At 37.0% G+C, this 16,102-nt stretch overlaps 1 protein-coding gene across 6 annotated transcripts in view; it reads left to right on the top strand.

Moving 5' to 3' along the window:
* Nucleotides 1-16,102, top strand: part of LOC149776285 (uncharacterized) — a 101,558-nt gene that overhangs the window by 18,079 nt on the left and 67,377 nt on the right. For 4 of the 6 annotated variants that reach the window (XM_089942735.1, XM_089942736.1, XM_089942737.1 and 1 more), the window contains exons 4-5: nt 9,172-9,282; nt 15,775-15,879. In XM_089942735.1, the coding sequence (XP_089798861.1) occupies nt 9,172-9,282; nt 15,775-15,879 (216 nt within the window). Of the gene's footprint in view, nt 1-9,170; nt 9,283-12,305; nt 12,336-15,774; nt 15,880-16,102 lie in introns of those variants that run through there. The other 2 variants (XM_089942739.1, XM_089942738.1) reach the window with 1 other exon arrangement.

Here is a 16,102-nt window from a genome sequence, read left to right as displayed (position 1 = left end):
ATGGTAAGTTACTTCAATGTCTCGGTCCCACTAAGGGTAAGTAATGACAGTTCGGTGACCAACGAGCATGTTCTAGGTAGGCCGAATCTTGTGGTTCCCAGTGGTGAAGTGACACACCGCAACTGAAGCACTTGACTTTATCCCCTTCGCCCAAGTAGAAAAATCCGGCTCTGGCTAATTCTTCAGGGGTCGGTCCTCCCAGATACTTAGGCCATTTTCCTTTGAACGATTGAAGACGATTTTCAAAGTCGCAGTAATCCGACAAACGCACAGGAAACGAATATTCGTCTTTCACGGGTTCGTTTCGATAAGGGTTGGGTGACATGGACAGGAGTTTGCTCAGGGCTGGATGACATCCGTAGAGGGGTAGACGTGAAGGTGGACATCCACCTTTAAAACGAAACCCAGTAAAGTGTCCAAGACTACGAGCGGCATCGCTTTCGCATCCCTCAGGTTTGACACGCACAGCATCACTTTCTATGATAGGGGTAGTGAGAACAAAGTTCCCATGATGCTTTACGGCATCGCTAAGGTCACAGCGCACAGCATCGTTCCCATCGCAAGGCTCACAATCACATTCCACTTCAGAAGCCCCAAACTTGAATTGTGCCTTTCTGAACTTCTTTTGTGTTTCTCTGAAAGTATTCATCTTGTTCGCTTGGTCTTGGTAGTCACAATGAACTATCGATCTTGCCTCGGGTTCCTTTTTATATACAGACCAATACCGACGTGTCCATACGGTAAGGTGAAATGATTGGGAAGTCGGACTCGCTTCTGGTACACGATTTGATAGACTTTTTCCAAGGGTCGACTGACGATGTGGTGAGTGGGTAAACGTACAATCTTGTTGGGTTGATAGGTGGTCACTTTAAATTATTCATCTTCTCTAGACTGTAAAGCTTCTTTCAATACGCCAAAGTTGACCACTCGACTGGTATGATAATTCAGAGGCAATCCTTTCACTTTACACGTCGTGTGCACTTCTCCTTGTTTGTCCCGGTATTCGTAGCCGTAATTTTTAGGACCACCACTGACTAAACTTAGAATCTTGTCGTCGGGGTGCTCGTCTGTCCAGGCTCCTAAACGGTCTCCTTCGATGTCAGGGTGCTGTTGACTCGGGTGATGGATGTAAATGCAACTGTCCGTGTCAAAGTACAGGACACGTTCCCGTAACAGTTCTAAAGCTTCGTACAATTTTAAGCGAGCATGAGCTGATGACATTTCCAAAAGGGTCGTCTTGTACAAAGTCCAGATCTTCTTCGTAATTGACCAAGATCAAATTCTCGCGAACGACGTCCACGTGTTTGATGAATTTGGTTTTGTCGTGAATCATCTGGAACTAGCGGGAAGGTTCGGTCAAATACTCCGTCTTGGGTAAACACGGTCGTTGTGTCATTTTTCCCCACAAGCAATTTAACATCACTTTGGCAAACGATCGCCTGCCTTCGTTTTTCTCGATGTGATCTAAAGTGATGCCTTCTTGTTCCAGGTATTTCTGTTTGAATTTTATTTGGTCTTCGGGAGTGTGACACCAGGAAGGATAGCCACTGGCTTCTTGCTTCAGTTTCAAAAAGGCATCCACGTTGTCTGCGAAAATGCCTTTCTGAGTGGGGTCACCCTTGTGGTATTGTTGTGTCTTGGGAAAGTGGCAAATTTCGTACACTTCTAACAGTTGGTATCCCATGTCCAGAGCTTTGAACAATTCTACGCTGATCCACGTCCCCGTCAATGCCCGTTCTTCCTGGGTATGATTACAAGGCTGATCTTGGTTGCACGTTTCGGCACAAGTACGGCACAAAGGAAACATCAGTTTGCCTTGGCAATGGTGAGGTAAGACGGGATGGTATAGGTTCGTGGAAGGCAAAACTTTACACTTGATCAAGCCTTCGTATTGTCGAATGTTTTTCAGGTCGATGTGTTCTGTCAACAATTGTGGGTGCCCTGCAGGAAAGCGACAATATTTGCACACGTAGGGATACAGCGAACACACGTCCAAGTATTTGATTTCTTCTCCTTTCTCTTCGTCGGCTTGGTACAACAAACAGGTGGCATTGGTCCTTCCTCCGTACAAACTATCCCTCGGGTTCAGGGGGTCCATGAACTGGTAACTTTCCACGAGGCGTTTAAACTCGGGATCGGTTTTCAAACGGTGATCGTACTCGTGTTCCCACATTTCCACCACTTGGTATCCTTCCTGTTCTAACTTTAGGCGTCGCTGACAAGTGGCCTGATACAAGTCTTCCATGATCCGTTGTAAAAACTGATTTTTAGTGCCACGGTCAGGGTAACAGACGGGACATCCGTGAAATAAGCAACCGTTAAACTCGTACACGATCTTGGAGTTTTCTAAGTCCCAGCCATCGACCGAATGCGTTCCAATGGTCTTTTCGCCTCCTCCTTTGCGGGCATGCTGAATCCATTTGTCTTCCTTGTCGCACAAGTAAGGTAACTAGCGTAGGGCTTTGACTGAGTATTGACGTTTGACATAGTGGGTCGTTTGAGGACTGATGAAAGCCACGGTGTTTTCAGCCATGAATCGTTGCCGGTACACTAAGGAACACGCTTTGGCAATGGTGCAAGCTTCTTTCAAAGGATCGACCCCTCCGTGTTCCATGAACAGTTCTCGAAATTTTCCACAGCATCGACGTAAAATGTCCACGTCGGAACGACAATACTTTGGCATTTCTTCCTGAAGGTCGAAAGGGTCCGAGGCGTGAGCCTGGTACCAAGCGTAGAAAGCTTCTCGTTGTTCGGTACGCATGTTGTCAGGGTCGTAATAGTGAGCCTCGGGCAAATGGGGTAGAAAGGTGTGTTGATTGGCTTCCGTATTGAAAAAGTGTGGAAAGTACCCTTTAGCCATTTCTGTCATTCCAAACGTTTTAGGCATTCTACTCAAAGACATGGCTAAGTAGCTCATTGAATCTTTAAACTGCACTTGTCCCATTTGCATGAAAATGATTTTGGCTCCGTTCAAAGTCACTTTAGGACGCTCGGTACCATGTTCCGTATAGTATCTCAAAAGAAACTGTCCATCATATCCGGAGAAATTGTGAGCCATCACCGTGGCATGATGATGACAATCTCCGTAACGTTCGATGTCCTCTTGGCTCCACGTCTTGTCGATGGGGTCTACGACCCATTGTGCGAAATCGGCTAGCGTGTTCGGTCCCCGAAAGATTTTTTCACGTCCTCCAGGAATTTTGCTGCAGTGAGGGCAATGACTCACGATTGGTTCTTGAATGCACTTCTCGCACGCTTGATGAGCCACGCAAAAATTAGGAATGTGAATGCCGGTCTCTTGCATGCATTCGAAATCGAAAAAGATGAAAATGCCTTTCTTCTTGTGACCGTCTTCTTTCTCTGGTTGGGGTTGGTATTTTTGCACGTAGCATTGGTGTTCCAAGTCGACGTCGTGGTGACAAATGTGACATTTTTTCTTTCCTGAACATACGTGTGCCTTGGTACTATTGGTACGTAGACCTTGTCCACACGTAGGGCACAATCTCAGCAGTTGACAAGCACATTTCTTCTGTGAACCTTGCATCTTCAAATGTTGTTGGTAACAGGCAGGACTGACAAACGTGCGCAGACAAGCTGGACAATGCACTGGTTCTTGCCCTTCGTTCAGACAGGGTTGGGAGGCTAAACATCCTGAGCATTTCGATCCACAATGCTTGTGTTGTTCTCGAATGTTATAGCCATGGTCACATTTCTCACAATAATAAACATATCTCAGGAATCCGGTGATACTGGTAATGGTATCGAAATGTTCATCGTGATGTTAGACATAAACGTATTTTCCATCCTTAAAGTCTTGGCCTCGAAACAACAGAGGCCCACGCATTTCTTGAGGGTGCACTTTCAAGGTGTAGCGTATAGCTAGGACATCTTGCAATGTTTTCATTTCAGGAATACCAAAGGATGTGTCTTTGGACAGGCCGGCTTGTTGTAACAAGAGTTCTGCTTCACTTCGTTGTTTGGCTCGGTCCGATTTTTGAATTGTTTTCCAGACTCTTTTCCATTCTTCCGTGTCGTTCTTGTTAGCATAGGTTCGTCCCACCACGATAGTCCTGGCTAAACACATCTGGTCTTGAGGGTTGTTAATTCGGACGAGACTTTTTTTGGTGCTGCGAAGGTCGTTCACCAATAAGACCTTTTTGCGGCCAGTCCCTTGAGGAGGAGAGACGTGGGTCATGTCCAGTGTGGCTTTTCCATCGGTGATGTCAAACTGGTCATTGGATTGTTGCACGTGTTGAATCTTGTCCATGACTTTGGAAGCGGTCAATTCTGCAGGGCTACTAAACTCGATCCAAACAGGGGATTTCAAGCCGTCGTGTTGTATGGAAAGTCTCAAGCGATCGTCTTCTTTGGGTTGGCATTGTCGCTTGAGTGTGGTGAGCAAAGAATCCCACATCTCGGTGATGAACCCTTCTGCTTTCTCTAACTGTACTTCGGACTTGAAATCTTTAAACTTCACCGTGTATTTGTAAGCCGTGGTTCTAAATTTTCTAGAGGGACGCTTTTCCGTCTCTTGAATAGAATAGTACTTTTCAGGGTTGACTAAGGGTGGTGAACTTTGTTTAGAGGGTTCGGATTCTGGTTCACTCATGTCCTCTTCAAAATCACTGGCATGAATTTGTGCCAAGACTTCAGCCCTGGTGCGAGGCGATAGATCACGTTTCTGCCTCTTACTTTCTTCTTCTTTCTTCTCAAATGAATTGGATCGTTTCATCTTGATAGCAAAACGTCAAATGACTCAAGTTTAAACACCATGGATTAATTTATAGTCATGGCAGACCAGCGTATATAAAAGGGTGTGTGTCTTGTCCTTTCACTATTCATTTCACTCTCAAACCGAGCACAACGATGGAAGAGGCTACACAAATCGAACCTTTCATCAGAGCTTTGCGAGGGGTCATTAGAAAATTCTCTTCAGACCAGCCGACAGACTACTCTCCTTCCTTGCGAGATAAAAGTCAAGATACTTGCTGTATTTGTCAGAAGAAAGGGCATTGGTCTTCAGAGTGTCCAGACCGTCAAAAAAGAAAAAAAACGGATTAGAAAAGACAAAAGTCAAGATACCTGTTATTATTGTCAAGAAAAAGGACATTGGTCTCCAGATTGCCCAAAAAAGAAACAAGATGAGTCAGAAGAGGAGAGGGATTCTTCAGAGGAAGAAGAAGAGAAGGAAGAAAGCAGACAGGTGAAGAAAAAGAAACAGGAGAAGAAAAGAAGAAGGGAAGAAAGTGAGGAGGAAGAGGAGGAAAAGACTGTGACGGTGAAGAAATTCAAAAACAGAGAGACTAAACAATGAGACAGAAGAAGTCTGTGAACTTTTTAAAGTGCTCTGTTCTGAATTGTGAATTGGATTGTAAATATTTATAAAAGAATAAATTAGGTATTAAAGGTAAGTGTCTTTGGGTTTTGATTTTAAAAGAAGAACGTACACTCACACATTCATACACACGTACTATATGGGTAAAATGGGTTGTCTTTTTCTTGAGTTTGGATGTTGGCAATTGAAAGTCTATCTCTTTTTGAGAGAAGTGGGTGGCCCTGAAAAGGGCCTTTTTTGGTGTAGGGGTGAGTTTAAGCAATCAACTTTAACTGTCTTAAGCCTTTGCCACGGCCAAGGCCTACTTCTGGACTGCGTACTGTTGATGATGATGATGATCATTTGGTTGAAATCACTAAGGGTGGCACGGTAGGCTTAGTCACAGGGTTGGAGTGTTTAGCTCGGGAAGGTCGTATTCTCTTCGGTCGTAATAAAGAAGTCTGATACATTTGTTTCAGACTTCTTAACTCCGCTAAAATGTCTAACAGTACCGTGACCGTTTGATTTTCACACCCTTGTTTCTTTGCTTCTTCTTGTTATTGTTTTTTTCTTACCTCTTCTTCTTGCTGTTGTTACTGTAGAAGAAAAGCTTGTTCCGCTTCCTTTTGCTGTTGTATAAATTCCTCCAATTCTTCTTTCTGTCTCTGTCTAAAATTCTCCACGTGTGGTAATGAAGGATATGGTACTGGAACAAATTCTTGCGAGGTAAGAAAATCCACAAAATCTCAATTCACCTCTTCTGAAAGTAAGTCCGGGTTCCCTTGGGTGGTTTCCACTGCTGGTGCACCCCAATTTATCGTTTTCTGAGTTTCCGTCATGTTGAATAACTGTCGCATGAATTGACTGCGCACAGGCGGTAGCGAATCTATATAGACCACGTGACGTCACAGACTGCTCTCTTCGGATTGGATGCGGGCTGACTGAATTTTGTAACGCGTGTTTGGATTGGTCAACAACCTCAATCCGTTTCTATCCTTTCTCTCCCTATAAATAAGTGCAGTTCACTGCATTCCTTCACTTGTTCTCGGCGCCTCAACATGTGGACCGATGTGCAATCTTCTACGCTGGTGTCAACGATGATGTTCAGGACGGACATACCGATGTATGTCCGATCCGAGCGGACAGTTGTCCATAGGACCGCCAGAAGCCTATGGATACGTAAGATTTACGTGGAGAGGCAAGGATGCCTCAAAAGAGTTTTAGTCTATGGACCTACCATTAGACGAAGCCTAAGACGAAGAAGATGTTGCAGATGCCTTTTATGTTAAGGGCACATTAACATAAACCCAAAGGCCCTTTTCAGGGCCACCCACATCTCTCGAAAAGAGATAGACTTTCAATTGCCTACCCCTTTCTTTGTTTTTTTATTTTTTAAAAAAAACAAAAAAAAAATCCCATGTTAAATTCCCCTTGTCCCTAGAATTGCTTTTTTTCTCCCATGTTAAATTTCCCTTGTTGCTCAACACACCCAAAATATATTCCCATGTTAATTTCCCATTGTCGCTAAAGTGACCCAGGGGTTTTCGTAATGTTAAATTTCCCATTGTCGCCAAAGTGACCCAGGGTGGTTTTTAATGCTAATTCCCATTGTCGCTAAAGTGACCCCATTCACTACTGTCAACCTTTCCGCCGTACTAGCCCAAATCCAAATACTGTAGAGGAGTTGTGACTATATATATATATATATATATATATATATATATATATATATATATATATATATATATATATATATATATATATATATACTCTTTTGTAGAAAATGAACATACACCGCTACTGATAAAACATTTCATAATTCTGGAAGGTTATTTTCCATTAGGTAATGATTGTTTTTAGAAAATGCTAATTATTTTTTAGATAACTACAAATATCATTAATGTATCCTTACTGATATAAAATTCGGATTCATTTTAGAAAAAGAGATATCACTAAACGTATTCATACACTGATATAAAATTCGTATTGTTTTTAGAAAAGGGATATCACTAAACATGTTCATACCGATATAAAGCTCATACCCTTTTGCAGACGAAAGAACAGAAATCATGGCACTATTGATGCAACAGAATTGTTTGTCAGATTATTTGATAGGTGCCAGGGAGTCAAATACAAGATATATCGGCAGAAATCGTTGTTCACAAAGCTATGATACTATATTTTTTTTTATAAATAGTGTATATTAAGTCATGATATAGCTGATGTGAAATACGATTGACGAATAAAGACATGGTAACAATCTAATCTACCAAAAGCTTTGCCTTGTTTTCTACATGTTGTTATGTATATTTAATTTAATTGTCTGTCTGTTAGTTTTAATTTTCTTTTTTTCATTGCATGCTATTGTAATGTAACACTGTTTACTGGACTTGACCTTGTCCAAAACTGAGTTCGTTTCTGCCTGACCTGATTTAATTTTTTATTTATTTATTAAATTTCATTTATTTTAGCATCTAAAATAGCTTCATTATACTCTATGTATACGAGCTCATTAACTGAATTATTATTCAGGTCAACAAGAAGTTGTAAATATGTTTATTAGGGTCAGGGCTTTTGGAGATTCCCATGTGAATTTTATAGGTTATTGTATTGTAAGTAAACAAGATCATTCCAGAAGGTTATTTTCCATTAGGTATTGCTTTTAGAAAATGCTAATGTGACCTGAGGTCAAACAGATTACTATATAATCTTGTGATTGTGAGAATTTTGGTCAATATTGCTTTAACATCTTGCACCTTCAAGTTGTATTATGTTGTGACCAGTTTGGGCTGAGTTTTATTTTCTTCAAATTATTAAATTCATGTGATTTTTTCCCCCTGGAAATATAAAGTGCTCGGACAAAATTCTTGGATAAAGACATTCGTTGGAATTTATAATGAATTCAAACCTGGAATAATATTTCTGTGATTCAACAAGAGACGTTTGACACATTAGTACTTTGTAGGCTTTAACAGACACATCATCTCCTTGAATTTTGGATTTCTTCGGGAATTGAACTGAGTTTTATTCAGGACTTTTCATTACAAAGACTTTTTGATTCTTGGATTATTTTTGGATTTAATTCGCAATACCGTACATTTTACAAACATTGTTGTCCTGACTCTTTACTGTTACTTATTTTAAGAGCATAAACTCGTAACAATGTACATATCACATTAATATTACGATTTTGAATGATAACATGTACGTAATTATGAATATATTTACACACACACACACACACATTACCGTTACAATCATATTGATAATTGGTGATTGTGTTTTGCCCTTTTAGTAAGGAGCAATATAAAATCATCTATTCTTGAATTACCACGTTCAAATTGAGGAATTATGATTGATTAAAAGATTAACTTAATCTGTTAAGAATGCAGATCTATGTGTCTCAGTTCTTTTGTTCGAAGGATCCTGAAGGAAAGACAGACCACTGATGAAGACGGCGCATACAGTTATCATAATCCAATAAGGACACTTGAAATTTAGTCATCACGATCAAATATGGACACTTGACACTTACTCATCATAATTCAACATGGACACATGCGATGTTTTTATATTCAATATTCAAAGATATACATATACTATATATACATATTTAAATTAAATTAATGAGAAGTCAATGCGAAGCTATAAATATAATTACGCCAATTGTTTTGATCGGGTGTGTGGTTGGTCTTTAAAACGTACAGGGTTTCTTGCTACGGTAAAGTTTCTTGGAGTGCTACTTTTTGTATTATTATTTGTGCTAACGATTAATGTAACATACGACACACAATATATGCATATAATCCATATCCTAGTTTATCTTACTTTGCATCTTTTATTCATTGCATATGCAGCATGTCACAAGTAAGATGCAAGTCGCCGCTTCAACGTCCATCCAGCAGTTTATCGATCTCCAGCAGGGCGTCATTCAGTCCCTTTAGCGTCCTACCACCTGTGACCAGCAGGTAAATTTAAAAACGTATATGGCAGGAGCGATCATTAAACAAAATCACTTAGAGTCAAAAAGTTCGACATTGCTTTTATACTGAGTGAAGAGCAAAACGAGTAAAGCAAAATAACATCTCATCAATTTTATGCACATGAAATTACATATACTTTTACCAATATTCTGAGAGAAAAAATAATATGATAAAAGGTTGTTTTCCGAATGAAGCGCGTTCTGATTTTTTCTGACATAGTTCTGCATCATAAATTAATTTATTGAATCCTAAAAGCCCCACTTTATTTCATGGAAAAATAATAATATACATTTAAGCTGCTTGAAGTATTGGATGCACAGTTCACTATGGAGTTTACCTTTTCTTTAAAGCTTTGTTCCCAAATTGTCCCTGTAACAGCAGTTATTTAGTCGAAAGCACTAATCTCGTTTGGCTTTGTTTAGGACATATACGTCCTGCCCACCTTCATTGTTTTTCAAAAGCCAATACTCTCTACCCCTCACACGATGATTATGTTAAATAACCACCACAAAGTCAATATCATTTTTAAAATTAGCTTTCAAAAGCAAATACAAAACATGTAATGAGTCATAGAATTTCTTTTTTTACCAGACGTTGTTTTGATTTTAACGAAAGCCAAGTCCAGTATTGATTAGTCAACTGCCACCTGGAAAACACCCGACGTCAATCACATTTATTTTGCCAGTGAATTGAATGTACTTAAGTTCGCTGATGTATTGACGCTTTCTTTTATGTGTGTATATTTTTCGATGGTAACTTACAATGTTTGTCCTCAGCTACCTATTAAAATATTAAAATGAATAGGTCAAAGAGACAGATATATATATATATATATATATATATATATATATATATATATATATATATATATATATATATATATATATATCACATGTGGAATCATCTAATGTTTTCCTCTATCAATTAATTTTCTGAAAATAAATATGTCATGTAGCAGGTACTGACAGTTTGTTGTAAACAGGTTCGGAATTTATGCCGATAAGAAATTTTTAAATGACAAGCTTCGTGGGAGCAGTGCAATAAATCGTTAGCAAAAGTATTGTGAACATAAATAAATACACAAAAACAGCAAAACCAATGGCAACATAACGTCTCTCATAAAATCATTGAATTTGACTCTGTGGGGGGGGGGGGGGTAGGGTGTGTGTGTGTGTGTGTGTGTGTGTGTAGGGAAATTTCAATATGTTTTCAAATTGTCTATATAGCATACTGTCATTTTTGTCCGCTGGGTATTACACTACATTATTTAGGTTTAATGTATTAATTCATGTATAAGCATGAATTGTGTTTTTTTTAATAACTGATCATGACTTATTTGCTAAATCAACTCATAGCATACATGAAATAGACAATAAACTTTTGAAATTAGGCTTTTAGTTGATTAGATCATATAGAAGGATTCATTCATTAGTCACATCAGGTAATATACATAAATAGACAATAAACATTTAAAAAAATGTTTTAAAGCATAGTGTTTACAGTATCTGCTTACGAATCGAGCAATCTCAGAAATGTAACCCATTACTTTATATCTTGAATAGTCTACACTGTGCAAAATAAAACGACATTGAAATCGCACATGCATGTAGACAGTTTTATATATGTAAGAAGTATAGATAAAGCTTGCTAAATAAATTAGTGATTAATACATTATATAGGTATAAGTAACAAGGAAGTATAAATATGAACAAATTCTAAGAATGTCGTATACACGTATTTGTAAGGGTATTAAACATAAAACATTTGGCCTGTTTATTGTTATAAAGAATAAAATTTTGTTGATTTATGCGATTAACTATGGAGTTAATAGCTTCGATAAATGTATCACGTTACACATTACAATATATCATTCATGTATTTCAGTGTCTATATACGATATCGGTAATTCAGTCAACAACGTTTAATGTTAAAATGTTCAAGACTTAATTTATTAAATTTTGTAACTGAGTTAATTTTATGTCACAATCATAAAAATAACCTTTTTGTTTTACCAGAATTATTTAACTTATTAAAAGTTATTTTTTATACAGTCTATTGATTAAGACTTGAAAGTCTAGTGGTAGTGTCTCCAATATCGAAATTCAACGTGACCAAATTGTACCTTATAAATCTGCAATAGGTATACAAGCATAATTATGTTATTGCCATAACAATGGGTGTCACACGTATGACTTTTCACGACTAATGGAAAAAATGGCCTATAAAGGTTAAATGTCAGATGTTAAAATATACTATTACATAGTCATTGATGCATAAGATAATAATATAATCAGAATAATATAATCAGAGACACTACAACATGATTATAAGGAATGATGGCATGTTAGAATAATTTACATGGCTTTAGAGACAAAGGTTATAATGCTAAAGTTTATGAAAACGGCGGAAACTATTCATTAGCATTAATCAGATTCGATGAATGTATGACATGAATGCTTAACCGGCTATTCTTTTTGAGGTAATAAAAGCAAACCAACAAAATAAACGATCATTACAACAATATTTAAAAATTTTGAAAGTATTTTGTCCATGTAATCGTGTAAAATGCGTCGTGCATATTAAAACGTCCGCTATTTTACTTTGATAAAAGAGATTAAAATTTCCCATTGAATATTTAATTTTTTTACCAAAATAATGATTTTGTTTTTGTTGAGTCATTATGCATAGATCTGACAAAAGCGTCGCTGCCTTGAAGTTGTTTCATGAATACAGTTGCAAACGAATCTAATAAGTCATCTGTATCCAAAATAATAACAAAACTGTTGTATATTAACAATTTTCAAAATGTTTCATTTGCTCTATATAGTTATTAATTTCATTATCATGCTCATAACATGGAATTCTTATGTATTTGAAAATACTTCCGAATATTTGAGAAACTTATCGATAAATATTTTGTATTCTCCGTTATTTTATTATTCAAGATAACCAGTGAAGACCATAGTTTTACACCATCCAACTAGCATATAAGCAAACTTTACTTTCAGGTAGAGGCAACATCGCTTCCTTGCTACCAGGTAAAAATGTGTATGCTAATGAATAAAATACCTACGACTTGATTTTAATTCAATTTAATTTAAAATGTAACAATAATTTAAACTAAACAACCGAAAAGCCTACTTATATGAACGAAGAAGAGTATTTAAGACATCTATACTACCATCCATTCTGACACATATTCAATACATTTTGTTAGCAATTAGACGTGATAACAATATTCAGCATTCTAAATGGAAATACTGGTTAAACGAACTAGATACAAGTAAGATACATAACGTTTTCCGTACAGAAGGGTCAATACAAGTCACGTGGCTCATCAGTGGTAGGCAGACGTTGCTGACATGCATGTATATTAAATATGCAACTGCGGATACATCTGAAAATGTATTGAATTTATTGATGTCTTCACAAAATAAACTTGGCTAGAAATGGCAAAAACAATCAAGGAAAACAGCTATCACGATGCGTTTAGAGAAATGTTCCAGGCATTAAAACAATAAAAGGTACAGAAGATAAATATTTTATAACATAAATGTCAAGTTGAAAAAAAAATAGAATACATTTCCACATCCTCAGACTAAAATTCTGCTTAAAAAATATTTAAGAGATTTAAGAAGACCATACTATTGAAACACATAACTCAAATGAAAAACATAATAATAATAATAATAATAATAATAATAATGAGGACTTTGTATAGCGCCTAATCTTTAGAAGCTCTAAGCGCTTTACAACATTAGACAACACCTATAAATAAGAAACATAATAATATTATTACAAAAACAAACAACAGGAAATTAGAAAAACATTAAAAAAATAAAAAAACATGCTGAGAATCTTTCAGGTAGGAACCATTATTAGGTCTTTGAGTTTGTTCTTGCAGTCGAAATAAGCGAGTTTTGAGAGCCCTCTTGAAGGTGATCACTGTGTCTTTGTGTCTAAGTTCAATGGGCAATTCATTCCACATTGCTGGGCCTTGGTATGCAAAAGAACGCTGTCCATATGACTTTGTTTTCATAGTGGGAATAATGAGTATACGATTGTCAGAAGAGCAGCGTAAGTATCTTGCTGGTGTATACACATGAGTGAGGTCAGATAGGTATGTTGGACTAGAGTCCGACGGTGAAATGTAGCACAGAGAACAAATTTTGTGTTTGATTCTGGATCAAATGGATAGCCAGTGTAGGGTACAGAGCAGCGGGGAGGTGTGCTCTGATCGTGGTACTCTAAGTATGATTCGAGCAGCTGTGTTTTGAACTTTTTGAAGTTTCTGGAGTAGATATTGAGAAGAACCAGACAGAATTGAGTTACAATAGTCCAGTCTTGAAAGTACTAATGAACACACAAGTGTTTTAGTGGCATCAACTGAAAGATATTTGCGAATTGAGCTGATGCGTCTCAGCTCAAAATATGCAGCCTTGCATATGTTCATGACATGTTGGTGCAATGGGAGAGTACTGTCCAGAGTAGCACCTAGGTTTCATACTGATTGTGTGAATTTAATGTTGGCGTTGCTGATATATATTGTTTAAGGTAAAGGATGTGAATGAGAAAGTCTTTGTGTTGTGATCAGAATGGCCTCAGTTTTATCATCATTCATCTGCAGCTTGTTACAAGTCATCCATGATTTCACATCAGAAATGCACCTCTCTACACCTTGGATGGTAGCATCAACTTCATTTGGGTGACTAGGCTCTCAAAATATAAATCAAATTGTAAAAAAGGTTAACTTCCTTATTTCATTTAAGCAAATTTTAAAATCAGACAATTTTAGGAGCTCCTACCTTAAATTGAAAGCTTAAATGGAGAGAATATTAAAGGGTTATTTTACGAGGAGTTATCTCCATACGAGCAACAGCACAAACTGTTTAAGGTTTTAAGCAGTTTCAATGCCCAAAGAAAACGAAAATAAATGGTCAAATAAGTTTAAGTAAAATGGAATGGTTTGGATGATTAATTTAATATATGGTGCCCCAATGAAGCTATAATATTGTTAAAATACATGAAACATATCAAAACTGTTTCCTCGAAGAGAGAAGGAAGCAAATCAGAAAGAAAAAAGCAACAAATTATTATGGAGTTAGAAATTGCAATATTTAGCATAATGCCATTATTCCGACAAAATAATCTCAACATGCCTCTTTGTACTGTTGCAAATGTTTGGACAATAAATGTCCAACAAAGTCACCTATGATGAAGGATACGTTTGCTCAAAAATTCGCAAGCATTGTAGAAAGCGTCGAGGAAACTAGATTTAGTATTTTACCGTATTTTTGTGTGAGTTTGAACAAGTAAAATTAAATAAATTAATTGATGATCTACAAACGGAAAATGGTGAATATTAAACAATGATTTCACAGATCAGTAACAGAGAGAAATTCATATGTAAAATTCAAATAGTATAAATAGAAGAGAACATTACATGTAGTGTTGTGGTGAAAATAAGTCTATTAACCAAATGGAACATTGCAACATATACTATAACACTACAAAGGTTGTAAACATTTTACACATATGGGTCAGTCGAACTGGGATTATAGCAGAAGAAAAGATAGTCAGATAATACAACCAGAAATGAATAACTTTCGAATGTGGAACAACTTCCCAAAGGTGGCTCAATAGTCAAGTAAATTTTACACCGAATAGTTCACTTCAAATAGGGTTATATTGTTAATTTCCTAAATCAATGTCTACTCCTTCTAGAAGGTATCAGGATATAAAACCCAGACATATATCATCTGATATGTTTCAACTGAGGAAATGTAAATCTCATTGATGCTAAAGTCATCATCGAAATCCCTACAGAATGTCCTCCACAATTGAGACAGAAATACATAAAATTTTATCAGATGAATTGGAAGAGCTATTTAGTAGATGAACATAAACACACGTTTGATGACTGTTTTCTGCATTAGTATTCCACCTTGTACTGATAAAAAACTTGAATCTCATGAAAAGGAACCTTTTTTTGATTTGCCTTCATGATGGTTATTAAACGATAACATCCAATTTAATTTTATGTATATATGTATGTGTGTTTGTGTCTGTATTGGTTTTTGAAATAATTTAAAATGGATATTGGTGAGGTGGGCTAGAAATATATAGTTTATGCTACTGAAATGACAAATTATCTTCAAACTAAAGGACGAGTTGGAGTTAATAAAATTTCGGAATGAAGATCTGAGAAACAAAACGCAAACCTGAACAAAAGTATAATTACAGAAAGTAATTGTATTAAAATCTGCAGAGATTGCATGACAGCTTCGGACTTTGTCTATATATAAATCTTTGTTTGAGTAGTCTTTTCCATTATGTGCAAGCCTTCTTGCGGTAAAGTGTTTCACTCTTGAGAGGATACATGAATATCAAGGCGATCGAGTAGGGACCATTTATTGCCGTAGTGAGCTAGTCGAGAATGGAAAAACTTGATTTTTGGTCGCTTCATGTTTTCACCAGAGATGAAGCCACTGTTGGAATACCAGCATCAGGGTCAAAAAGAAGGAAGACATCTAGACATACACAAATTCATGAGGAAGGAAGTGTGTATCTTCCCGATACAAGGTATGTTATATTACAATTTGTTGGATGGCATTTTTGTGTCAGTGGTTAAAATTATGAAGCCGTTGTAGGTGAAACCGCGTTATAGATGTTCCGACACCAGGTTATCTTTCTATTTCGTTTGTTTACTGGATCATAGAGTCTTGTATACGCAGCCCATAATCATCCACAACCTTAACAGACTTATTCATTTTATGAAGTAGTTTGTTGAAAGCATATTGATTAG

Source organism: Sinohyriopsis cumingii, chromosome 18 (assembly GCF_028554795.1).
Source record: "Sinohyriopsis cumingii isolate HCF-2022 chromosome 18, ASM2855479v2, whole genome shotgun sequence".
In the NCBI taxonomy this organism is placed as follows: domain Eukaryota; kingdom Metazoa; phylum Mollusca; class Bivalvia; order Unionida; family Unionidae; genus Sinohyriopsis; species Sinohyriopsis cumingii.
The sequence above is the reverse complement of the archived record's forward strand: the minus strand, read 5'-3'. Positions and strand labels throughout refer to the sequence as shown.